Source organism: Phyllostomus discolor, chromosome 5 (genome assembly GCF_004126475.2).
Source record: "Phyllostomus discolor isolate MPI-MPIP mPhyDis1 chromosome 5, mPhyDis1.pri.v3, whole genome shotgun sequence".
Classification (NCBI taxonomy): Eukaryota; Metazoa; Chordata; class Mammalia; order Chiroptera; family Phyllostomidae; genus Phyllostomus; species Phyllostomus discolor.
The window spans coordinates 8,957,454-8,983,396 of NC_040907.2; the positions used below are offsets into that span (position 1 = coordinate 8,957,454).

A 25,943-nucleotide genomic window follows, 5' to 3' on the forward strand; every position below is an offset into this window, starting at 1 on the left:
CCAAATTCCAGTTACCAAAGTCTAATGGCATCGGGGTTTTAAGCCCCAAAAGGCAGAGATTCCCCGCCTCCTGGTACCTACGCTCTCTGAGGGCACCAGTAGGCGGGCTGGGAGGAGAGCCAGCGGCCACAGTGCTCCTCTGTCCCACTTCATTAGCTTGTGAACACCCCGGAGTCTTAAAGTCTCATCCTCTAGTGGGAAGACTTATATAGCCAAGGAGATTATACAGATAGACGATAGATAGATAGATAGATAGATAGATAGATAGATATAGGTGATAGACACATATACACATATGTATGTGTGTATATATATAGTTGTTTGTTTCACCAGTGTTTTACTTTGACGTGCGACCTGCCAGTATTTTGCTCTATTTCATAACATACACACACCCTCCCTTCAAGTGTCTATAGAAGAAGAGCCTGGATTTTAAAAGCCTGTGAACTCAAATGAAATGACATGAATTGCTGCCCAAGTGCTCTTAACCCCCATCGGAACGTGCTAGACCTCAACCTTCCCCCAGCACACACACACGTGTGTACACACATGTGTCCCTCAGGGCCGAGGGGTCTCACACGTGCTCAGAAACACACCCCGTGTTCTTCCCACTTACACCCCAGCGAGGCCTCTCACCTGCTCCTCGGGGCCCTTCCCCACGGAATACCCCTCACTGGGTGTAGCCACCCTGAGCTGCACCCTGAGCTCGCGGTCCCAAAGATGTCCTGCCCCCTGAGGCATGGCGGGGGAAGCAGCTGTCCTCATCTTGCCCTGCCTGTGTCCCCATGGTTATCTGGGTCCCAAAGCCCACCCTTCCACAAAGGGTCCCCTGAACCCCATTCTTTCTCTTCCAGCCCCACTTGTCTCCATCAGAAACTAAAAAGAGCTGGTGTGAGAACAGAAGCCAGCCTCTCCTCCTCCCTCCTTCCTCGGCTGCAGAGAATCCCTGAGCCCCGCCCCCTGAAGTAGGCTTCCCTCCTCTCTCCACCGAAGGTCAGACGTCCACCAGCCTATCAACTCTGCTGACAGATGCCTGAGCAGGGAACGGTGTCACCCTCGTGCAGGTCCCATTTCAACCTCAGACAGAACCCACTCGGGACCCTTTCTCTACCTTGATGTGTTTCTTTTTAATGTCCGTACCTCAAAGTACACGGACTGCGCTGACTGACTTTGCCTGTTTCTGTGAATTTCAGAGAGGACTTGCTGATGGCGCAGAAGGAGATCCTGTCCCAGCAGGAGGTCATCATGAGCTTAAGGAAAAACCTGTCCGACGCCCACGGCCGAATGTCAGATCTGAGAGGTGCGGATGCGGGCCTGTGTCTCTGACTTCCTGGCGCACCTGGAGACAGGGGAGAACCGCGGCTGGGGAGTTGGAAAGCGTGGCGTTAAAAATCCCACTCGATCCGCTTTCCTGGGCTGGGTCAGCTCTTGGTGCTGGGTCAGCAGAAGCTGTATCCTGGCTGTGGCACTGATTGGGTATCAGGGGTACACACAGGGGGCATCCTGCAGAGGGCTCTGGACCTCTGTGATGAAATGCGGCTTTCCTTCTTGAGGAGAATCCCCGTTTACCACTGAGAACCTGACTCTGGGAGCAAAGGCTCCCCTTGGGGCAGGGCAACATGTCCAAGCCCTAGCACTCACCAGCTTCAGGACCCAGGGACAGGTGTCTCCTCTGAGGTCCCCTCCCTCTGATGCAAAAGCACCTGAGACTCACCTGCTTGCAAGGGTTGATGTGCACAGCGGGGCCACCTACAGTGGGGTGAGGGAGCTCTAAGCTCAAACCTTGGGGGTGCCCACCTGAGGGCGAGGGAGCTGAGCCGTGTACTCATCTCCACCCGTCACTGGTGGGAGGCTGCTGCACCTGGTGGACAGCTGAGCGGAGCAGACTCCGGAGGCCTTAGAGCACCCTTAGGCACACAGCTGCAGAAGCAGGCAGCGGAAAGAGTGCCCTACGATGCCATTGGTACATAGATGGGAACAGACAGCATCTGCCAGGGTGACACTGGGTGAGGCCGGAGCACCCGGACCTCACAGAGCCAGCACTCACTGAAAGGTACACTCATGTGCTATGTTGCTGGTGTTTGCTAGGATGAAAGCAGACCTCCTGGCTGCTGCTGAAGCCCCCAGGCAGTCCCTGGAGGGCAGACCCTCCTCTGGTTCTCTCCAGATCTGCTGCGTCCCTAGCGGAGACCCAAGGCAGGACAACCCCCCACCACCACCACCAGCTTTCATGTCGCCCCCAGGGGAGCTCAACGAGAAGCAGAAGCTAGAACTGGAGAGGAACGTGGCTCTGGTCCAACAGCAAAAGAACGAACTGAGTGCGCTCAAGGAAAAGATGGCTCAGATGACCGGCCTGGTGGAGAGGAAGGACAGGGAGCTGCAGGTGCTCAAGGAGGCATTCAGGTGTGTGGGAAGGTCTGCGTGGCGTGGGGAGCCCGGGCGCACCCGAGTGCCCAGGGAACCGTGCACAGAGAGAAGCAGCTCGGGGAAGGATGATTGAGGAGATGGCTGAGTGAATGGATGGATGGATGGGCGGACGGACGGATGGACAGACAGATGATGTATTTCACTGCTTCGCAACCTCATCAGTTGAAACAGAGCTTTGCTTAGTTTTGTGCTTCTAAACATTCTTGCCCACTATTCCAGATGATAATGGGCTTAAATGCCACTTTCTCCAGGAAGTCCTCAGTCCCTCACCCTCACCAAACATAGACAAGGGCTCCTGCTCTGCCTGGGGCCCCTCATTCAAGCTGTGTTTAGTTGCCTGTTTCTTTGTCTGCCTTCCCCATGATGACAGGGTCTGTACTGACCTTGCCTGGAATCGCCTCCCAGCATTCCCGTGGTGCCTAGCACATATGGAAATTAATAAATATTTATTGAACAACTGTATAAACTGGGGGTGTGAGAGGTCAGCTTAAAATAAATATAAGATATCCCTGTCCCATGGATTTGTTTAAAAAATATATGTGAGTTGCATAACTTATCCATAGTTTGACGTAAATATAATGTTTTCTCCAAGAAAGTTTGAGTAAGATTAATGTCTTGTGTATACATTGTGGCTTTTTGTACCTCATGGCCTATAGCCAAAGCAGATTCACACAGTGGTTAGAAAAACAGGCTCCAGCCCTGGCTGGTGGATCGGTGATGGAAGCACCATCCCATACACCCAAAGTTGCTGGTTCGATTCCCGGTCAGGGCACATACCTAGAGCGTGGGCTCAATCCCAGGTTGGGGAGTGGACAGGAGACAACCGATCGATGTATCTGTCTCGCACCAATGTTTCTCTCTTCCTCTCTCTCCCCTCTCCTCTCTCTCTAAAAACCAATACACATAACCTCCAGTGAGGATCAAAAAGAAATAAAGAAAGAAAGAACAGACTCAAGACGCAGGCTGTCTGGGTTCAAAGCCAGGCACTTCCACTTACAAGCTCTGTGACCACGGGCAAGTGGCTGTGTGTCTCTGTCCTTGCCTGTAAAACGGGGCAAGGCGAGTCCCCAGCTCATGGGGCTGTTGTGAGAAGGGGACGGGCCAACCTCCAAACCGAGTCAGAAGTAGCCCTCGCACAGCAAATGCCCTGTGAGTGGCGCAGCAGGTGTCCCACAGGCCCCGGGTGGGACGCAGGGGCAGGTGGGTGCCGACTCCTCCTGCCACTCTCCTGGAAGGCCGCTGAGACTACATTCCCCAGAATCTGTGGGCAGGGGGGCTGGAAAACGGAGTTCCTTCTCCCAATCCGACTGGGGCACGAAGGGAGCCCGCTGTTCTGTGGAAACTGGCGCAGCCCCGTGACTCCTCCGCTCTGCCCTAGAGCCTCCCGGGAGGAGCACAGACTCCAGCCGCACAAGGACAAGCAGCAGAAGCCCAGGAGCGCGGCCCAGATGCGTGACATCTCGGTGCAGATAGAGCCGGTCCGCACCAACGCTTTCCTGAGCAGCCAGGAGGTGAGTGCCCGGCCAGTCCTGGGAGCCCCGAGGGGCTTGCTGAGGAAGAGAGAGCCCAGCGGTGGCTTTCTCCACGTTGGAAAACATTCTCATTCTGAGTTCCAAAAATAGCACTTGCTTCTGTGTGATGCAAAAGTAAAAAAGCGGAAGCCCTGCCTCTCGCATTGCCGTCAGCAGACAGCTGTCATCGGTCAGCACGTGTGTGCCGTCGGACCTTACGCACCCTTGCACAGTCAGTCTGTGCGGCCGTTAAGACCTGGCCTGGATCCGGGGCTGCCGGGATCGTCCCCTCAGAAACCGTGACCTCAGGTTACTGTGAGCCAATCCCCTCGTCCCGACAGTGGGAGAAAGGACAGTCACTAATCACCTCGTGGGGGTGTTGAGAAATAAAGTTTATTCATAAACACAAACACACACAAACATATATTTATTTATAATCTATTTATTTATTTCATAGCTTTTTTTGCAAAATAATGATATCAAGCTATATGTATTCTATACATTTTTTTCCCATATAACACTATGTAAGGGGCTTCTTTTCAAGTAAGTATATGCGATCTACCTCCTTCTTTTAAACGGCCGCGTAGAATTCCACCGTGTCCCTTTCGTCCAGGCAGTCCCCCGCGGGTGGGCATTTAGGTGGTTTTGGCTTTCACACATCACTGAGTCAGTACCCTCTCACGTGTGTGGAACAAATCCCAAGGTGTGAAGTTGCCGGGTCCGGAGGACGTCCTCAGGGGTGCCTGACGGGGCCTCGCTGCCTTCCCAAAGAACGGCACCATTGACGCTCCGTGGCGACCTCTTTCGGGTGCCTGCCCGGCAGCCTGTGCGTGTCTGCAGCCCCAGCTGTGCAGCAAACCGAGAGTGTGTCTGTGTGAGAGCAGCCTTCATTATGCCACCCTTAAAGGTGGCACTCATGCTCTGCCCCCGTGGCTGGGCCCGCGATGCTCCCGTTGTCCATGGTTGGCTGACCGTGGGCACGGTGCTCCCTGGGGGGGGCCCGTGTCTCCTGGAGTCCCGGGGTGTCACTTCCCCTCACCCCCCGCTTTGCTTTATGAAACTAGAGAGCAGGGCGGTTCAGTAATGGGCTTTGGATTTTCACTTGGAAACGGAGCCAAATGTGTCAGCCTGCCTTCCTGCTTCCTCAAAGACGCTTCACTCCTGCCAAACAGCCGTGAGCCAGGGCCGCACACAGCTCCAACGAAAGGGCTCGGCGGCCCGGCAGCTGTCCTTGGCACTGACCGCGGTCCAGAGCACTTCACAGAAGTGTCGTCTTGCAGCACAGCGTGGCCTGGAGCTGGGGCTGCAGCGGGTCCCCGCAGCTGAGCTCCGCAGGGCGGAGAACGGGTCCCACTCCTGCCGGAATCCCAACTCTTAGTGCAAGACCTGACCCATACTCACTCACTCATTCAACAACTGTTGAGTGCCTGCTGTATGCCAGGTCCTGTGCTGGGTGCAGAGGAGGGTACACAGGGTTTCCGCCCCCCCCCCAGCGCCCCCTCCAGCTCCGCGAGCACGTGTTGGCCGGGATGGACTGCCAACTGCTCCCCACAAGGGTTGGTTTCCATTATGAGGCGGGATTAGCAGAGGAGGAGGGCGGCTGAGAGATAAAAGGAAAAAAGGATTTTTCCGTCTCAGAATGGTTTCCACGCTCGGGCCACTTCCTGCTCTCTAAGCCAAAGTGGGTCAGAGGGCTTAAGAGTTGTATGAGAAAGAATCTCCGTCTTCTCTAAATAAACAAGTTCCCAGAAGGGCCATGAGTTCAGGGTCACGTCAGGCTCAGGCGCGCTCTTCATGCGGAGGAATAGCTGTCGCCGAGCCTCACTGCCAAGCTGTCCTACCCCAGAGTCAGTATCTCCTGGCCCCCACTTCCACATACCGCAGACACACGCATATGTGCATGCACACACACGCAAGTGCACACACACACACTCGACACTTCAGGTATTTACCCCCAGGGCAAACACACCCCCTCAAAGAGAGCGAGGCCAGCGTAGAACCAATGGGGAAGTGGACCGACTGTGCATCCTGTGAGTGGACCAGAGCCAGGGACGGGGCCCAGTGAGGTCCTACTAAGTGTAGCCGGGGTGGAGCACCCCTTCCTTCTCTCCGCTGCTGAGCCCTGGTCCCAGCCAGAAAGCAGGGCGAGCTCCTTCCGGCTCCCATTTTTCTGACCTCGCTTCACTCGGGCTGCATGTTTAATTGAGCGTCTCCCTGTGCTCGGGCCCAGGCTGCGGTGGAGACAAAGGTTTCGCTCACAGAGCCCACATTCTGAAAGGGGAGAGACAGGCAGCAACCAAGTCAAACCAAAGGAAGTGTCCGGTGGGGAGAGCGCTCTGAGGAAACACACGGGAGAGTTCAGGACGGAGAGGATGGATGGGGGAGCTCTTGCAATCGGGGCGTCAGGGAGCGGAGCCTGGAGGAGCCAGTGGAGGGGCCGTGGGGGTGCGGTATGGGTTGCAGCCCCTGCTTGCAGGGCCTTAGCCAGGCTGCTGGGCTCCCTCAGTGGAGGCGGCCGTGGGCTGGCGCCCTCAGTGGCCAGCACGGCTGCCCTAGGGCCTGGGATGTGTCCAATGAGCCTTTACTAAGCATCTGATAATTCAAAGCAAGAGCTCCGTTCTCCTGGGAGCGTTGGCCACTTTCTGGAATTATCTCTGTGCCTGTCTGCTGGCTCGCCGTGAGCCCCACAGCAGCGGGGCTTGTCCGCCTGCCCCCCTGATCTCGCCCCGGTGGCCAGAACAGCACCTGGTGCTGTACGTGTGTGTGCGTATTTCCTGAATGTGTGAAGTGAGCCAAAATTGTTACAAAGGAACCGAATTGTCCGTTTCTTCCCTTTCTTGCCATTTGACTGGGACCTTCCCTAGCAGCTCTACCCACAGCTGAAAACCATTCCCAACAGCCTATCCCATTGCCATTGTTTTCCCTCTAACACTTGCCACCGTCCACCATGTCTTTTCCACACTTCTGGGACTTACTGTCCGTCTCCCCACACCAGGATACAGAAGCCAGGGCGGTAGCAATGTTGCCAGTTTTGTTTCCGGCTGAGTGCCCAGCACCTAGAATGAGGCTCGGCACCCAGAGGGGCTCAGTGAATCTTTGTGAAGTGCATGAACGCGTGAACGAGTGAGTCGCGTACCCTAGAGAAGTGTCGTTTCACCTGGAGCCCATGACGGGCCTTCGGGGGATCCCTGAACCCCCAGAAGTCAAATGCAACTTACTGTGTGTTCATGCATTTTTTTTTTGGAGGAAGGAATCCTGTGTCCTCAAAGGGGTGCATGACCCGTAAAAGAGGAAGAAGACCTTTGCTGGTCTGTGCCCTCGTAAGCCCCATGCTAGCTGAGTGGCCAGTGGCCACCAGGGTGGGTGGCACAGACAGAAAAGGTTTCCCGTTTCGCAGGTTGGACAGAGCTGTTCTAGGGCCTCGGAGGTCTCAGAGAGGGGTTTTCCTTTCTCCAGACCAGCCAAGAGCCCGCCTGTCAAACTCCCCCTGGCGAGTGTTAAACGGCCATCCTTATCACCAGTTAGGAAGCACGCATCCCACATTCTCACCTAAAAATGCCCCTCCTGGAGGAGACGGAATGACAGCAAATGGAAACCTCAGCTTCGATGAGATAGAAACCAAACATGGGGAGGCAACAACAAGGGGATCTTCTGTTTATAGTTACGCTAAATAGGTAGGAACGTCGGAAATCTTCCTAGGTGTGCCTTTATGTTCGAAGTGAAAATTCTGAACCCCTTCCCTGCTGGCGCCCCTTCACAATATTTCCCAACGGGCTCAGCGACAGGTTTCTGCTGTGTGTGTGTATTGTTCGCGCTTCTGTGAACCTAAGAGAAGTCTCGCCCCCAGTAAAGCTGCTGTCTGTACCGTTCTGGCCGCAGGAGCAGTCCTTCAGTGACCTGGGGGTCAAGTGCAAAGGGTCGCGACACGAGGAAGTCATTCAGCGTCAGAAAAAGGCCCTGTCTGAACTGCGGGTGCGGATCAAGGAGCTCGAGAAGGCCTGCTCGTCGAGTAAGTTCCCCCCTTCCCCGTCGGCCTCCGACTCCGGGGTTCGCTGTGGGAGCTGAGCGCTCTGCCAGGACCATTGCCTTCTACACGTCTAATTGAGCAACTGAGAGGATGTTGTCGTACAAAAAAAAAAAAATGGGGGGGTAGTCGAGTGCAGAACTTGCTATTAAATAAATAGGATTTCATGAAAACCCCCTACATTGTCCTAATTTTTCTTATTTCGTTGTGGTCTGGTGGAAAGTTTCTCACGGAGCAAGCACTATTGTGCAAGGGTCCACCTTGGGGAACTCCCTTGGATACCGGTGCAGGGGGGTAGTGCTCTCCGGGGGCTGAGCTCGCTGCTGGTGGAGCACTGGGCCAGGACCCAGAAGCCTGGGTTCAAGTCCCGTCCCTGTTCCTGCAGCCTCCTGTTTGCTGTGTGACCTTGGACAAGACCAGTCAGTGGTAGCTGTGATTATGACATGCAACAACTTCTTCCTGAGCCTTTCTTCTGAATCTAAGTGATTTCTTTTCTAGATCATAAGGATCACCTGGAAGAATCGTGTCTAGACTTAAAGACTCTCAGAATGGAGAAAAATGTCCAGAAACTATTGAAGGCAAACCCCGTTTGGCCCACTCTCTCAAGAACAGAGATCCAAGAGGTAGCCTAATCAAGTTTGTCTCTGCATGACTGACAGGTGGAGGGGGCAGGCCTGAGGGCAGACACATACCAGTGGTTCGGGGTCAGGCGCTGCCCAGTGGGCTGTTGTCCGTACTGACTGGTTGGTGCCTTGCGGTCCAGTGTTCCGAGAGAAAGGTGGCCTTCCATATGTGCACAGTGTGACACATCTTTGCATTGACATTGGGCCGGGTCAACCTCTGGTGGACCCTCCTTTGCCCATCACATGTTATATTGTGCAGAAAATACTCACCGGACTCACAGATTACGCCATGAGTTGGCCTCGAGTTTGCTTTTGCTGTAAACGGAACCACATGAACACATGAAGGGCAGCAGCGGCAGCCACGGTTAAGGGGACCCAGTTCCGGAGTCGGGGAGACCTGTGTTGGCAGCTGAGCACCAACAGTTTCGTGACCTTAAGCGAGGCTGTCACCTTCCTGGGACTCCGTGGCCCAGGTGGAAAATGATGATGAAAAAATTGAAGGAGATAATTATGTAAAGTTCTTACCCCAGCCCCTCGCTCGCAGTGAACACTTAGTAAGCTATAGCTGTTGTTATTATTATTAAGTAGTATTTAAAGAGCGTTAGTCAAGAAAGCCTTCCTTTGTTAAGGGGCATCGTTTTATCCGGCGGGATTTTCAGAAGTAATTCGATGGTTCGGTGGAAGGTACCCTGTACCCTAAATGGATGTTTGATTGGGTGTTTGATTGACACATGACAATGGAGAACTCAGGTCAGGGTCAATCACAGGAGCCACTGGGCGGGGCTTGCAGCTGCAGCTGGGAGTTGGGGCTGGGAGTTGGGGCTGGGAGTCCAGGGACAATCTCCAGGTGGGAAGTTCACCTGGGTATCATATCCTGACCCTGCCTCCAAGATTTTCCTTCCCTTTGGCAATGACCCCTGAGCCCACCGCTGACACCGTGGCGCACCAAACTTCCCAACTCTCTTGGAAGACCTCAGTCCTTCAAGGCTGGCAGTAATTAAAGTTAAAGGAAGAGAAGGAGCAGGAGGAAGAACAGCTGGCATCTGTTAAGTGCTGACTTGTGCCAGCCATTGAGCTAAGCCCTCCACACACAATATCTCACTTAATCCTCACAGCAGCCTGTGTCTAGTTGCCATGATGATCCCTGGCTTCCAGAGAAGGAAACTGAAGCCTTCCAGAGGTCAAGTGCCTCGCTCAAGGTCACAGAATAATGAGTTACGGAGCCAGGGCTGTGTCCCTGGCAGGCTGTGTCTAGCAGCCAGCTACCCTGCAAACAAGGGGCTGGGGACTATGAAATTGAACCGGTAGCTCAGACCCTTCCTTGGGTGACCCTCCCTCGGGAAAGAGGGGCACCTGCAGAGGGGTACCCAGGACGCAGCTCTGGGGCGGTGAAGACACTGAGCAGCATTTCAGGGGGGGTTTTGCAGTAGCTCTGCCCAGTTCCTTGTCGTGTTCAAATAGCCTCTCTTAGTCTCATCTCTACAAGTGTATAACAAACGTCCACTCTCATCTATCACAGTCCCTCTTGGGGCCTCTACACTTTTGCATTTGGGCTTTTGTTTATATCTCCGCGGCTTCCAGCACAGTGCCGGCAAGCGCTGTGGGCTGAGAGGTGCTCACGGCAAGCCCTGAAAGCCCAGCTGAGTTTTTAAGGAGATTTATTGGCCGTTTGCGGTCCTTCGGATTTCCTGATCAGTCTGGTGGCTTTTCCATGCGGTCGGCAGGGACTTTCGGCAGCCAGCTGGCTGGTCTGGGTCTTAGCGAGTGCACAGCCCTGAACACCGTCCTGAGGTGTCTCTGGAAAGGGTCTGAAGGGGCGCTCGCCCACCAGGGTCTACTACTAGGGGAAGGTTGGGCCAAATTCTGTGAGGGTATAGTTTCTGCTACATAAAAAATCAGATTGCTTTTATAGAAAGGGGGGCTATTTTCTATTTAACCTTCATTTATTCACTCAACAAACATGCCCACCCTGTGCCACTCTGCACCCGGTGCCACGGCAGGCACAAGAAGCAGGACAGTGAGCAAAAGCAACCTGGCTCCCGTGTTTTGGGAGCGTGCCATCTAGACCAGGACTCCCCGACTCAGTGCTACTGATATTTTGGGCCAGGTAGTTCTCTGTTGGGGGGCCGTCCTGCGCACTGTGGAATATGTAGCAGCACCCCTGCTCTCTACCTACTGGATGCCGGTAGTACCCCCCACCCCCAGTTTTAACAACCAGGTCTGCCCAGGTATGGCTAAGTGTCAAGAGGAGGGACAAGGGCTGGTCTAGACGAAAGGCAGTGAACAAAGAATAAGACAAGCAATGTGTCATTTCAAAGAGCGTCATGCTCTGAAAGGTAGGGACACAGTTACAAGAAGGCAGGTGACAAAGGCATCAGACCGGAAGGTCAGAAACTGAAATGCAGATCAACTCTGCCAACTTAGTCTGTGGTAACTGCACAGCGTTTTAACTGCTGGATGCAGAAATTCATCATAGAGCCCCAAGAGTTCTTCCTTCTTTTCTCATGTCAGGCTCAGAACGGCCTTGCCAACCTGGGCACCGAGAAGCCGGGGAAGATGGACGTGGCGGAGGCTTTGGAGCTCAGTGAAAAGCTGGTACGTAGAGACAACCTCCCGTGCAAACTCGGGCCCCCGGCAGTTGGGGCGAGCCACGGGGTAGTGTAAGTACCGCCCCCACATGTGTCTTTGGCTGTTACAATGGCTCTGCGAGACCCGTCTACCGCCCCAGCGTGGGCCAGGCGCAGCGTAACCAGCTCCTTGGAAACCTACAGAGTAAGAACGAATGTTTATTTCTGTTGTCATCCCCCTGCCCACCAGCCCAATTCTCAAAAGGCATAGTATAAATGGATGGGGGGAAATGGACACCACACTCAACACCCCAATTGCACTCCTTTCCAAAACCTGTGTTGACTCCCGGCGAATGCCAAAAACGAATGCATCAGAATTAGGCATTCGCCTCCCTCTGCGAAGCTGCCGCCAGGGGCCTCGGGCCAGGCCTCTTACCTGCGAAACGCCTTCCTTGTAGTACATGGATCTGAGCAAAACGCTCGGGAGTCTGATGAACATCAAGGACATGGCAGGTCACGTGTCCATGAAACACCTCTCCCCCAAAGAGAGGGAGAGGGTCAACCAGCTCCGACAGAGGGACCTCGACCTGGTGTTTGATAAGATCACCCAACTCAAGAGCCGGCTGGAGAGGAAGGAGGAGCTTTTGAGAGGATACGAGAAGGACATTGAGCAGCTCAGGTACCGCCCGTGTCCCCGTGTCCCCGCAGAGAGGCCCAGGCCTCCACTCCCCCCGGCTAAGCCTCAGGGCAGGGGGACGCAGACCGGGGTGTGGAATGGCAAAAATCTGAGGACGGTGACCAGAGCTGGTAGTGACAAGCGTCTGGCTGAGACAGCAGCCACGGAAGGAAGAGCTCAGGGGCTTCCACTCACTGCTCTCCATCAATGAATGAGCTGCAGCTTTTCTGGATCTGTCTTACGTTTCCGCCCTCGCGAACTTTCCGTAGCTCCATCGCACTTCCGGTGGCCGCTGGTCTCCCCACCCCGACCTGCTCTGGGAAATCGGGAGGGGCCAGCCGCACATCCTTTGCCCTCCTCACCCTTCACTGATTCCACTGATCCGCTCTTTACTCTGCCCTGCACTCTCCTGCGCACCATGACAACACTAAGTTAGCAGCATCGGGGAGTATCTGCAGAACCTCCCGGGTCGGGGATGTTGACGGTGAGCGAGGAGGACGAAGGGAAAAGAGGCTTTGTGTGTCTCACACGCTCAGGCAGAGCAAAGTGTCCGTTCAGATGTACCAGTCACAGGTGGCAAAGCTGGAGGACGACGTCTACAAGGGGACCGAGGAGAAGGCGCTGCTGAAGGAGGCCCTGGAGCGCACGGAGCAGCAGCTGCGCCAGGAGAAGAGGCTCAACAGGGCCATGAGGCAGCACAAGGTGAGAGGCCCGGCCCAGGGCCCAGAGCCCGTGCTTTGGGCCTCCCCTCTGCCCCCCAGGGGGAGCCGGGCCCAGGAAGGTGGCGGAATAGCTTTTGCATCGGACAGAGCTGGATTTAGATGCTCCATCCGACACTCACTGTGTGATCCTCTCAGAAACTCCTCTGTATTTGTTTTCATGGTGGCTGTTACTCATACTTTTATCGCTCTGCCAGGCCTTGGGGATACATAGATGAATAAGCTCTCAGAGAATAAAAGATTCGGTTTCCCTAGGCTGATTGCCCAGAACGTAGGAAACAGCCATGTCTCCTATACGTATATACACATTTACATGGATATGCATAAATATACATATCTGTGTACATATTTGATGGATGGACGGACAGGTGGATGGGGACCGAGGGATGTCCCCGAAGAACAGAGCCATCCTTTCGTGCGGAGCAGACAGGTGAAGAGCTGACTCGGAGGAGTGCCCTGCAGAAGTCTGCCCTCTGGCCCACAAACCTTCCCGACCGCAGGCTCCCTGGCTGGCAGCCCCAGGAAGGAAGGGGGTGCCCCGCTCTGAGGGAGCACTGGCAGGGCGTTTCTCACATCCACCACTCTTGAGTTAAGCCTCAAAGACCCCTGTCTGCGTGTGTCACACCAAGCCACGCCAGGGAGAGCCGAGCCAGTGACAGAGCTCCGACTTGTCCTTTAATGTGCCCTCTGGAGAGCTCACCCCTTCTGGGGTGACCCCTCCCCCCAGGGCATGGCAGGCTAGGCCCCCAATCAGAGACACCAGACCACAGGAGTGGGACTGGCAAAGGGCCCAAAGAAGGCCATTGTCATGTGCTGGCTAAAAGTGTAAGCAAGCCTGAGGATTTACATAATCAGGCTTCACATGCATTATTCATGGACCGCCCATTCATACGCAAATGCAGGGGCCGTGCCCACCTGCTGGGCATTAGACATCCTTCCGTGGAGAAGGCTCTGCAATGGCCAAGTTGAACCTGTGACCGGGACCCCGGAAGAGCTAGTGTATGGGAACTTTTGAGTTTACGGCCTTCACAGTCTGGGGGAAGATGTCTAAGAACTCCAGCCATGAGCGTGGCAGCGACGCTGGTGGCGTTACGTATCAAGTGCTTACAGAGTGGCAGTCACCACTCTGCATGGCGCATGCTGCCTCTGTCCTGTCAGCGCTGCACGGAGCGCTGGCGGGTGTCAGCCCATCTGAGAAAGAGGCACGCTGGGGCCGCAGGGGGTCCATCACCTGACTGCTCAGCGCAGAGGTGGGGTTCCCAGGCACACCGGCTGCCCTCCCCAGCCCGGGTCACTTTTCCAGGCCCATTTCCTCACCACCCCCTCACCAGGGCACCCCTCCCCCTCTGCTCTCCGCGGCTCCTGGGTTCTCTCACCAGGGCTTGGCTTTGCACCCAAGGTTGGCTACTAATATGTTGTCGGAAATTCCTGTTTGTCAGGGAAAATAATAATGAATGTTTCAAGTTTTGCTGGATTCTGAAGGGAACGTGTACACACCTGTCTTGGCATCAGTTTCTTCCAAGGAGTATATATTCATTTTTAATGTGGAAGTTACTGGAAAATAGGATCCCTTTCTGTCTTAAGTTTTACTCCTAATATTTCCACAAAAGAGTCATATTTTTTTTTCTTGGTCCCCTGTATAAAATGTTGCCCATTCAGAGAAATGGCCTAGTTGGCGCTCTGGGAAATGAAATTAATTACTCACCCTGAGCTTCAGAACTCCCACCCCCGTCTCCCCCCAAAATGTAGTTTGTAGCTTTAATGTTTGAGCATCTCGTCACCAAGCGGAACTTTCCAGAGTCAAAAGTCATGCCCCTGTACTAATCCCTTCGTGAACACGAAACTTGATATAAAATGCTGAGAAAACCTCAGTGCTGGACGTGGCCAGACAACCCTGTGGTCATCGGCCTCCAGGTGCCTCTGGAGTGCCCTGGGCCCGCAGCTCCGTCCAGGGGACCGAGTGACAGCGACAGTGGCCCAGGCTTCGCTCAGTCTAGTCCACGCCCCATATCACTAGAGAGGGAGGCAGTGTGTGTGTGTCGGTGTTCGGAGGCGGACTTTGGGGTCAAACATAGGGTTCGAGCCCCACTTCTATCCCTGACTGACCCCTGAGTAAGTGGCTTAACTCTGTATTTCAGGGTCGCCAACAAAACAATCCAAAACAGTAGCAATGGGATCGACTTCACCGGGACACTGGGCGGGTTCGATGATGGGATGCTGGGTTCCTTACCAGGGAGGGAAAAGGCAACTAACTCCTGGTAGGGGGCGGGGCCCTGCATTTCCCCCAGAGAGCTTCCTGCCAGCTGTCCGCTCCGCCAGCCCCGGGCGCTTTCCAGCTTTCCCGCCCCCACTCCCCGCCCCGCCCCGCCCCCCTGCAAAGCCGGCAGCTCTTTTGTGAACCTCTTTTTCTGTTTGGTGAATACAGCTAGGGCCGCGGCCAAGAAAAGGCCCAGATACTTTTTGTGACTTAGGTTAAGGCTGGAATTTTTAATCGGGAAATTTGAAATGCACAGAAGTTGCCATTCGGGAAGCACGCCAGCCCTCTTCATTGGGGCTCCCTGGCTCCGCTCGCCTGCCAATCAAATCTCTAGCCAATCAAGTCCTGGCCAAGGGGCGTGGCCACAGCCTTGCCAGGTGGTCTCCACGGCTCCAGAGCCCCTAATATTTCCTCCGCTTGATTAGCTCAGATTCCTCATCTTTAAGATGAGAATAAGAATGGCACCCAGCGCATAGCATTCAGTTCCATGAGCGCGTGTGTACAAAACCCTTGGCGCATAGGACTGACCGCTCAATAGACGTTCTTGTACCATCCTCGCTCTCACCACTATTCCTTTACTCGCCGTTTCCCAAGGTCTTCTTGGGCCTAGGTAGCCGCCAGATCCTGGTTCCCTCGGTGCCACTCGTGTGTTTTTGGCTGCGGGGCAGGAATTGGTAGGATGAGAATGGGACGGGGGAAGGGGTTGGCGGTGGTGCCCTCTGGCCCACACAAGGCTGAGAAAGTTAAGACGTGCTTCGGGTGGCGCAGTGCATGGGTAGAAGAGGAAGAAAAAGACCCTGCCCGCCCCCATCTTTTGCCCACCCACTCTTGAATCCCCGCCACCTCCTAGCAGCCTCAGAGGTAGGTCCCAGGATGGGGCAGGTTAGGACACACTGAACAACTCTTGCTCACCTGCTGTTTTCACGCAGGAACGTTTAGAGGATCGTGAACAGAAAAATGCCAAAGAATCAGCACCGTGCAACTGTCCCTTCAAAGAGAAAGAGAGGCAGGTACGGAGGGGTTTTCTGATCTTGCAGCCAGACACGAAGTCAATACAGTATTTTCAAGGGTAAGAGCTTATGGGGGTGCCCATTGCCAGTGTATACCTACCGCCCAAGGAACAGTGACACACCTCCACTCCCTCCCTTTCCCCCCCCCCAGCCCCTGCCCGGTCCCCTGCCCGCTCCCTGGACAAGCGACCTAAGACACAAGCAAGCATCTAACCCAGTTCTGGAGGGGACAGAAGGCAGAGGGGAAGTGCAAGTGTGGTTTTGGCTGATGGGACAGCCATTTTAGGAGAATGTGCACCCGGAGAATGACAGAAGCAGTCGAAAGAAAGGAAGCAGTGGGTACAAACAGGAGCCAGGAATGAGGATGAAAGTGTCCACTGTCGCCACCTCCGCGCCTAGCCAAGGGGGAGCTTCATTTGACGGTGGGCTTTCTGGTGGCCAGTGGCAAATGGAAAACTCAGCGCGGTGCAGAGGTCACGGTATCCATGAGATACGATGGATGTGATGCTCAGAAGTGTCCTAGAACAAAGACAGTGCCGGCTTTTTTCCCCCAGAGAGGACATCGTGTGACAGCATGAACAACATCCCTAAGAATAGCAGGGAAGCGCTGGCTGCGCCCTGTCTGAGAACAGCTTTGGAGACAGACTGATGTCATCACGAGTCCCCACGAGTCCAGGAAAAGCAGCTGTGCGGGGGCCAGACTCTGCCCTCCAGCCCTCAGCTGTCCGCCGATGGATGGGCTCGAATCCAGGGAGATATTTTGGAGTGATGTTCAAACCGGGGTTCCCTGGAGCTGTTGGGTTCCGTGGTAGGATGTGACTCAGCACGCCCACACACCTCGCTTCCACGAGAGAAGCTCTGCATCATCTGTTTTATATGCCATGTTCTTCCAGAGATTCTGCTTAGGTGAAGAGTCCTCCTGCCAAAAAAGCAAACGAGGAGGGAGAAAGGTTACTGGTTGAAAAGTACTGCTTTATAATATCTGGGAATTTGGCTGGTGACTGTCCTCTGGGCTTAGTTCCTCTCAACTAAGTTGGTGATAAATACTGAGTAGTGGCAGGCTCAAGCCTTCGCCAGGGAAGATGCCTGGAGGGCAACTGTCAGTTAAATGCCGGCCCTTCAGCCTTCAGAGAAGGTGGCTCTGGGGGTAGAGTCAGCATCTGTCCCCAAGAGTGGGAGAGCCTTACAAGCAGCCGTGCCCCATCCCAACAGATGGCCTCCCTTCCTCCGTGAGTTTTGTGGACATCCAAGAGGGCAGCCAGAATTAAAACGAAACAAAACGAAACAAGATGCCCAGTAAAATCTGAATTTCAGATAAATAACCCAACTATTGCATGGGACCTACTTACATTAAAGCAATTCTTTGGTTTCATTCCAAAGTCCAAGTTGAACTGAGCACCCTGTAGCTCACCTGGCCACCGCACCCCCAAATCTTCACCGCGCACCGACCAGCCGCCGAGGGGGTGGGCTCTGAAGCAGATGCCTCGAGATGGCAGCCCACAGATGATTTTCTTTAATTCGTGGGACTTTTTTTTTAAGTAACATTGCCAAATACAGCACTTTCGTGGAATACCCTGGATTTTGGGCTTCTCTGGGAAATTGGAAATTGGAAGATGTGGCCACTTGAGGCCTGTGGTGCCATGGCCACCACCTTCTGGGCCCCTTAGAAAGGTGCTGGGCATGCGTGTTTGCCAGCATCACCACCCAGCTCACTTCACGTGTTCGACTTCCCTGGCCCCTGCAGGCAGCAGGTTGGTGGCCCCGGTGCATGCTCAGGGCTCTCTGAGAACGTCCCCTGTCCCCCTTCCCGGTGCCCCTGCACAGTCACCTGCGGGGGTGTCAGGCTGGGAAGAAGCTCTCTCTCACTGTTGTGTCCCCAGCACCTAGGGGATGCTTTTTCCTCAACGAACTGTCCCTGAGATCTGGGGTCTCGAGGAGACCAGGGCCAGCAACAGTAATCACAGCCCAGGGGACGCTCCAAATTTGTCCCCGACAGGGAGGAGGCTGCCGTGGCTCTCACCGTGTTTGGGTCCTGGGACACCTGGGCGGAAACCCACTGCATGTCTGCAGCCCCTTCCTAGGATCTGGGGGGCTCTGCTTCCGGCCGAAGCAGGCTGCTTTCCCTAGGGCCCTGGACCGACCAGCCTCCTCCCCTCGGCTCCCTCTGGAATCTGGGACAGAGGTCCCCGAGGGACGCAGCGGGCAGTGCAGCATTGCCCAGAGCCACCTCCCCTTCCGCAGACCTGACCCTGGGAAGGCCCCACGTTCCATCCAAATGGGCGGTGGCTGAAAGTTGAGAAAAATCCATTTTTCTTTGACGCAAAAGTCGAAGAAGAACATAAGCTAAACCGTGCCACTGTTCTTTCTGTGTTTAAGAGGCGAGTGTTTGTAGAGGCAGTGAAGAACACGATGCAGAACTCACACTCGCAGGTGAGCGGCGGGAGAAGAGAGGAATCAGTAGGAGGTCAGCAGGAAACCCGGGCGTCAGGGACTGCCCCCCACACCTTGTCTGTTATGTCCCGAGTCCTTTGTACGTGCCAGGCGCAGAGCTAAGGGTCAGCTCAGTCAATCCTCACCCCAACCCTATGCAGTGGGTATTGTTATTACCCCCAGTAACCCCACGAGGTGCCTAAGGCTCAGAGACTGAAGTCATTTGTCCAGAGCCACACAGCTAAGGAGGAGAGCCGGAACTCAATGCCGACAAACACCCAGGTGAGCGCTGCTCACCCTCTTTGAGATAATTAACATCCAGGTAATAAACCTGATACATTTCGGGTGGCATTTCTCTTGAATTTCAAGGAAGCACCCTGTAGAACACTCGTGAGTTGAGAATCGAGACTCTGAAATCTTGCACGTGCTGAAACATTGCCATTCACAGTTCCGCCCAGGAACTGGGACTGACCCAACTTACGTTCCCACTTTGCAGAGACTAGACGCACGCTCTCAGGAAGCTTAAAGGCAAGCACGTTTCAGTTGGATAAGAGAGAGGAGATATATTTGAGTTTGATAAAAGGCCACCATCATTCTGAAACAGCAAAATTATGATTGGAAAAAAAAATGATTCTTTCTAAGTAAGAGACATTTTTGGAAAACAAAGCCTCTTCTTGACCCTGTTTTTGGGACTGGAGGGTGGTTACTACCCAGAGCAGGACGTTAGGAGGACAGAGAACATCCCAGGGCACCCCCGCATCTGAGACCTTTGCCACCCTGCGAAGCGGGAAGAGAGGGAGCGTAGTCACTTACTCACGCATGCGTATGGTGGAGCCCGGAGCTGGCAGAAACTGCCCTCCAGGGCCACCTGGGGGTGTGAGATGACAGAGGAGCCATAGGAATGGGCCGATACCGCGCACATTGTTGGAACACGTGCTTCTCTCCAACGCAAAGCTTCCTGGAGCCTGAGGCCACCTCTGGTCTTAACAGAACGTGGGTCGACAATGTGGATAGAAGGTGGTGCTCCAGCTCGGAGCAAAGACTGAGCTCCCCCTCCTTCCAGCCCTCCAGCCCACCCTCGGGACCTCGGTGTCCAGGACCTCTTCGGGGCAGAAAGGTTTCCCCCAGATTCCTCGCAAAGTGTGGCTCGGGGTCTCCTCCCCCCTCAGTGTGCCCTGAGTCCTATGGGCACGGAGTCATCGTGGCCACCTTGACAACGACACGGCGTGGGAAACCTCATCTTCTGGTCTTGCCCACCCGTAAAGCAGTCTCCGCGCCAGCCAGCTTCAGAACCGGCAGCTCCTCCCTTTGTAAGGTCCCGGGCGGTTTGTTTTTCTGCCCTCCAAAATGCCATTCATTAATTTTGTTTTCATTGCAAGCTAACAGCCTTTTATCATGATGTGTCCGTTGTAGGCCAATGAGGAAAATCTTCTAGTGAACAGATATTTACTGAATACCTGGTCCCGGCCACATGCTGTGCTGGGCACTGGGGTTGGAAAAGTAAACGAAAAGATACCCTCCCAGCCCCCATTCACTCCACAACTATTTATGAGAGCCCACGCGTTGTCAGGTGCGGCCCAGGTCACTGGGATTCAATCACGAATCCCCAGTGGGGGCAGTGTCACTCCCGAGGGGGCAAAAATGCCTTTTCAAAAACGTGTAACGCACAGACAGACATACAGTTGCCGTCTGTGCTATTAACATCTCATGGGTGTGGGAGCGATTAGGCAAAAATGTCTAAAAAGGCTCTTCAAGGAAGGACCATAATGAAAAAAAGAGGGGGGGTGAGAAACCCCAAGTGAGACCAATGAAGACACACAAAACTGCCTGCCATTCTGGCTTATATTCTTGGGTCACTTTAAAAAAAAAAGAAGTAATGATGAAATAATTACTTTGTACAAAGTGTTTTAAGGGCAAAGGCCAGCGGACTGAGATCAGGGGTGTATCCACCCACAGGGACCCACCCAGTCCAAGGGCCAGGAGAGGCCTCCCAGAAGGGGGGCTGTTTAACTGGAGGCCCGAGGTGGTGTGGGAACAGGCTGGGGTCTTCCCAGAGCCCCGTGCTTGAGGTCACCTGGAGTCCCCCCCACTCCAGGGTGCTGAGTTCATGTCCACGTGGGTGTCACTATTTAAATGACTGGCTTCTCTCTAGGCCTTTCCATTCTAAGGGTGAGCCATGTGCCTCCAAACCCCAAGATGAAAGTCCGGTGACCTCCGACCATTTAGGGTAGGCGTTTAGGGTAGACCCAGTCACGTGTTCCCTGTCCTTCCAGCCCTCATTTGCATTTTCAAATGTCTCATTTTCCTTCTCTTCCTCTTCCGGGTCACCCATCCTGGCTGCCTTCTGCAGCCCTGCCCTTGCCACTTCATAAAGCAGGCCAAACCTCCGGGCTCCCGGCGGGTCCTGGATCGGGGACCCCAGACTGAGGAGTCTTCACTTTTAACTGACTCCCTGGCTCCGATTCTGACAGCCAGCCCCACGCCTGGTCAGGGCGCTGGCATTGGGGACCCCTCCACAGCCAGCGATTTCATTGAAAACCAAATCAAAAGGGCTCAAAAGGAGAGGCGGTTTCCGGGGGAGGGGGAAAGGCTTCCAACATTTGCCGGCTGTTTTCATTGTCCCCGGCACTCCGGCCAAGGTGAGAGGTGTTTGCCCCTCTCACCCTGAAGTGACTCTGAACAAGATCTCAAGGCACTCGCAAGGCTCCTGCCCGGGGCTCGAAGGGATGCTTAAACCACAAGATGGTCCAGCAGCCCCTCCATTGAAATCCACCTCAAACCTCCTCTTGGGGGGCAGTGGAGGAAGACTGGGGAGACATCCTGGTCTCTATTTGACAGATAAGGAAACCGAGTAATTGAGTAACCGTGGTTAGCCTGTGGCAGAGCTGAAATTCGACTCCCCACAGCCCTCTTCCCCCAGGGTTTGCGTCCTCACCATCCTCACCATCCTCACCACCCTCACCATCCTCACCGTCCTCACCGTCCTCACCATCCTCACCATCCTCACCATCCTCAACTCAGAATCAAAACCTGCCGGAAGCAGAGCTGGAATCTGAAGCCTGTTCTGAAACTTGCAGGTCACAGTCTACCCGCAGTAGATGCGGAGCTGTGAGAGACAGAGATTCTTGGGTTGCAGTGAATGCAAACCTGTTCAGACAGAGGGAGGGGGCTTTTGTAAGGACACCGGAGTGAGTATCTGGTAGAAACAGAGCAGAAAGAGCATCTGGCCCCCAGAGAGAGCGGGTAAGCCGTGGCGCCCCAGGCACCATGGCTTTTACACACACATCGCATCTCCTCTGTGCTCCCCTCCGTGTCTCTGCTGATCTCTCTCTCCAGTCATGTGACAGGAAAGGGTGACCTCAAGGTCGCCCGGTTCAGAGGGCCAGCCCAGGAAGTAAGTAGCCTCTCAGAGCCCATTAACCCCAAATCCTGGGAGCGGCCACCTTAAAAGCCTAGCTTGTGCCAAGTGTCCAAGCAACGAGACCAGGGCTAGGGTCCCCCTCCTGGCTTCCGGGAGGCAGGGGTGGGCCCACACTCATAAAACAGTGAAACAGACCCCCTCCAGTACCCTGCCTTTTCCCTCCCATGACCTCAGGGACATGAGACACTTGTGCAGTTCAGCAACAGCTTTTCCCGAGAAAGATACTCCGTCACAAAGAATGTGCCCATTCTAAGAAGCCCCTGGTTTGAAAGACACGAATATGAGAAGGGACAATTTTGCCTTTGTATCTGGAAGGGTGGAACCTGAAAATCTCCAGAATGAGTATCTTGGGTAGTGTGATTGTGGTAGATCATTTTAGCTTCCTTTTGCCTGTATCAATGGATATATACATACAATACTATACTTTCTAAAAGAGAAGTTTTATTTCGAGTGGCATGTTCAGGGATCCCACTGCCATTGTAGAATCTATACGTTTGTTTCTCTTGCTCGTTGAAGGTGGGAGCCAGGAAGGCCACCCCAAAGATGGACCAAGAAGGACAGATGCTGAAGAGAGGCCCTTCCAGCAAATCCAGCCAGAATCTTCTGTTCCTTAAGCCCGGTGGAAGGAGCTAGACAGGGCATCCTGCCGGCCCTGCATGATCCTCTGTGAGTCAGCGTGACTCCTCTGTGTCAAAATACTGAGACGCTTTCGTAGGACTTGAAAGGCTGCCGCCCCAGCACGGTGCCCCTAGACCGGTGTTGTGCACAGTGCCGTGTTTTGGCTTGTGGGGCCTAAGGGGTTCTTTTAAAAAATACCTAACAATGTACACAGACGCGGGCATAGGAAGAGTGCAGGATTGAGATGCAGATTCCTGGGTCTAGATGCGTTTCTGTGGTTCCACATTTGAGTCATGACATACCCATTGTCACCACCAAGGAGCCCCAAGAAACCCACAGTTAAGAAAACCCAAGACTGCTACTCGGGGCCACAGGTCAGAAGGTGAACCTCAGGAATGGTGGGGCTATGGGACAGTGCATTGCTATCTGAGGTTATTATAACACACTTAAAACGCCAATCAGGTGTATCACTTCCATGATAATGAGCACTTATGTGGCACTCTGCAGCCTTCGGAACACTCCTCATCGATCCCTCGCCCGAGCCCTGGGAGGTAAAGAGTGTTATGTTCTCCATGTAACAGATGAGGAAGCTGAGGCCCAGAGAGGTTAAGTGGCCTATCTAAAACCAAACAGCTGGCCCATTCAAGAGCTGGGTCTGGAACCCAGGTTTCTACTTGCATTTCATACTGCTCGTTCTGCTACATCCCAATGGCCTGGGGGGAGCGAGTCCCAAGCCATCAGGACAGACCAAGCATGCAGGCACCAAAGAGCACACGCTGGCCAGGCAGACACGGCCCTTTGCACGGTGTGTGCAGAGGCCTCGTCTCCCGTGTGCCGCCCTCTCTCCAGCCAGCTGTCCTCTCACTGCCTCTCGTGTGTGGCCAGGGCCGCCCAGCAAAATGGGAAGAAGAACCAGGCTATCATTTCCTTTTTTTTTTTTCAAAAGCCACAATAAAAATATTTTCATATTTCAAAGACAAACACATTCTTTATACTGATTAAAACTAGAAGGAAGTAGATTTTCTTTGTGTGACATTCCACTGAAGGGCCATAATAAACACAGGGCCAAGCCCTGAAGCCAGTGAGAAAGGTAAGCATTATCTGATCTTAAAAATACTCTTGAGGATTCTGGGAAATTTTTTTTTTTTTTACCACAGTATTCTTTATTATGTACCACATCCCCAAAGTCCAAAACAGGAAGTTTTTCTCCAGCATCAGAGATCACTTGGTTAGGCAGTAAGGAGTTCCAGTGGCTGGCTCATGTTTGGGAGCCAAATCTTGTGGGGGGAAAAATGTCGTTTGTTGGTGGAACATGTATATTTGAATTTGTGTAAGTTAAATGTGATGTCTGTATGACTCCGCTATGTTTTAGGGCTTTCAAAGGACGTGTTAACTTTTATCATATGAACATGGTGACCCATGATGGCAATTTTTTTTCTTCACTCCTTCAGTTAGGTAGCTGTTTGGGTGTCTCCATAGCCACACACCCCTTTCCCCGAGAACGCATCTCCCCCCACACAGCCCTACCTAATGCTGTTCTCTTGGCCACAGCTGGTTGGCCAAGCGATAGATATCCTACTAAGCCAGACCAATCAGGTTTCTCCTCTAACTGAAGCTGGGCCAATCAGCATCTGTGTTTTTAGTGTTGGAAGTAGACTCTGGGATGCACGCCAGTCATTAGTAGTGCTGGAGCGGAGAGTCTGATGCAGTTCCGGGGCTGGGTGGCCACTTCCTACCTTGTGTTGGAGAAACAAAGCCAGTCTTCAGAGAGAGAAGGCTGGGGGTAGATATGCAACAAGGAGAGACAAGAACCCAAGGCTCCCAGAGAGACAGTGTAGCAGATACGACCCACCAGCCCCTCAGTCATTGCCTCCCTCTGTTATATAAGCTGAACACTAACCACGCTGGTTTCCAGCCTCCCTTGCAGCTAGAGCTGGCTTATGGTGTTCAGTTCTGACCAATAATACATAAGCAAAGGCCCTGAGGGGGGCTTCTCTTCTGCAATAAAAAAAAAGGCAAGTCTTTGCTAGAGAGAGCTTTTTGCCCTTTGTCCCTTTATCTTGGTCTCCTTTCTGTCTCCTGGAGCTCAGACTTGGGAGCTGGAGCAGCCATCTGGGATCACCAGGCCACACGCCAGAGGCCGAAGGCCCACCTCCGAGGAAAATGGAACGGAAAGACGAGAAGGGCCTGGGCGGCACCCCTGTGCCCGGCTCCATGCCCAACTGCCTACCTCTGTACCTCTTGTTGTGGAAGACAAATAATTCCTTCCTGTTTAAGTCACTATAGTCCGGTGGACCTTGTGTGCCGTGGGACAAACTACTCAAAACCTAGTGACTGAAAATGACCCTATTATCTCTCACGATTCCATGGGCCATGCCGGGCACTGGTGCTGGTCTGGGCTGGCTTGGCTGGGGCCAGACAGTTTGGGACGGCCTCATGTACATGCCTTGTCACTGGTAGGTCAGTGGTTCTCAATCAGGGGGCGATTTTGCCCCCCAGGTGACATCCGGCAATTTCTGGACACAATGCTTGTTGTCACATTTGGGAGGGGGGTGCGGGGAGGGTGCTACTATCATCTATGAGTAGAGGCCAGGGATGCTGCTAAACACCCCACAGTGCACTGCGCTCTCCGCAACAAAGACGTATTTGATCCAAAATGTCAGCTGCAGCAGGAGTGAGACACCCTGGTCTGGAGGGGCATCAGCTGGGACAGTCTGTCCCTGCACGGCGTAGCCTCTCATCACCCAGCTGGCGAGACCAGGCTCTTTCGTGTGGGCCGGCACAGGTTCCTCCGCACAGCAGGAGAGATCAAGCCCCAAAGCACAGACCCTTCTCATGTGACAGACAGAGCAAGACACATGTCCGGAGTCAGTGTGGGAGGGGCTCCACATTTTTACAATCCACCCACGCCCCTGTATTTGACACTGAATGCAGTCCCTCTGATACCTGGTAACTTTCTGGCTCCTGGTGTTTTTCCCTGGGAAAGCCAGTTCCAATGTCTGTCCTTGGGTTCCACCGGGACCCTGTGTATCATTCAAGATTATTTAGTTGCCAACAAGGGAAACCTCCCGTGGCTAACTTCAGCAGAGAGGGAGGTCAGTGAAGGAAAATGAGGGAAGTCGGGCAATCAAAGGGCAAGCAGAGCCAGAGCCAGGCCAGTCAGGAGCTGGCTTTTCTCCCCCGTAGATACCCTCTTTGTGCGTCAGCTGGTTTGAATGTTTGTTATCTCTGCAACCGAAGTGACCTTCACTAAGACACTCTGCTGCACAGCCCCCTCCGAGACAGGCACCTGCAGTCCCCACCCCCTCCTAATCGTCGGATCCCCCAAGAAGCTCAGACAACTTCCTTCCGCCCTCCCCAGCGGCAGCCCGTTTGGATTCTTGGATTCGTGACTCTGGCAGATAAGGTGCCCTTCTCCAGCGACTTGGCAGGACCGCCGCAGCAGCCTGCTGTTGTGGAAACCGGAGTCCGTGAGTGTTGCAGAACGCAACGGCTTCCGGATCTGTGTCCCAAAGCAAAGCAAAGCGCACTCCTGGGAGGTGGAGGGGCTCTCGGGTTTGTCGGGTCTTGGGAACGAAAGCCACGCACTGAGGACGAAAGGAAACCAGACCAGCCCCATGCTGAGGTGTTGGTTCCTCTGCGCCGCGGCCGGCCGAGGCCTCC

General features: G+C 54.0%; 1 protein-coding gene across 10 annotated transcripts in view; it reads left to right on the forward strand.

The window, feature by feature from the left end:
• The window catches only part of FHAD1 (forkhead associated phosphopeptide binding domain 1), a 113,461-nt gene extending 88,896 nt beyond the window's left edge, over positions 1–24,565 (forward strand). For 5 of the 10 annotated variants that reach the window (XR_004903070.1, XR_004903072.1, XR_004903074.1 and 2 more), the window contains 12 exons: positions 1,191–1,297; positions 2,241–2,400; positions 3,803–3,935; positions 7,815–7,944; positions 8,458–8,582; positions 11,094–11,177; positions 11,608–11,828; positions 12,362–12,527; positions 15,731–15,811; positions 18,188–18,241; positions 22,179–23,370; positions 24,371–24,565. Coding sequence is in view for 2 of the 10 variants with exons in the window: in XM_028513170.2 (XP_028368971.1) it covers positions 1,191–1,297; positions 2,241–2,400; positions 3,803–3,935; positions 7,815–7,944; positions 8,458–8,582; positions 11,094–11,177; positions 11,608–11,828; positions 12,362–12,527; positions 15,731–15,811; positions 18,188–18,241; positions 22,179–22,295 (1,378 nt within the window). In the remaining 8 variants the exon portion in view is untranslated. Of the gene's footprint in view, positions 1–1,190; positions 1,298–2,240; positions 2,401–3,802; positions 3,936–4,112; positions 4,333–7,814; positions 7,945–8,457; positions 8,583–11,093; positions 11,178–11,607; positions 11,829–12,361; positions 12,528–15,730; positions 15,812–18,187; positions 18,242–22,178; positions 23,371–24,370 lie in introns of those variants that run through there. The other 5 variants (XR_004903071.1, XM_028513170.2, XR_004903073.1 and 2 more) reach the window with 5 other exon arrangements.
• The last annotated feature ends 1,378 nt before the right edge of the window (positions 24,566–25,943 follow it).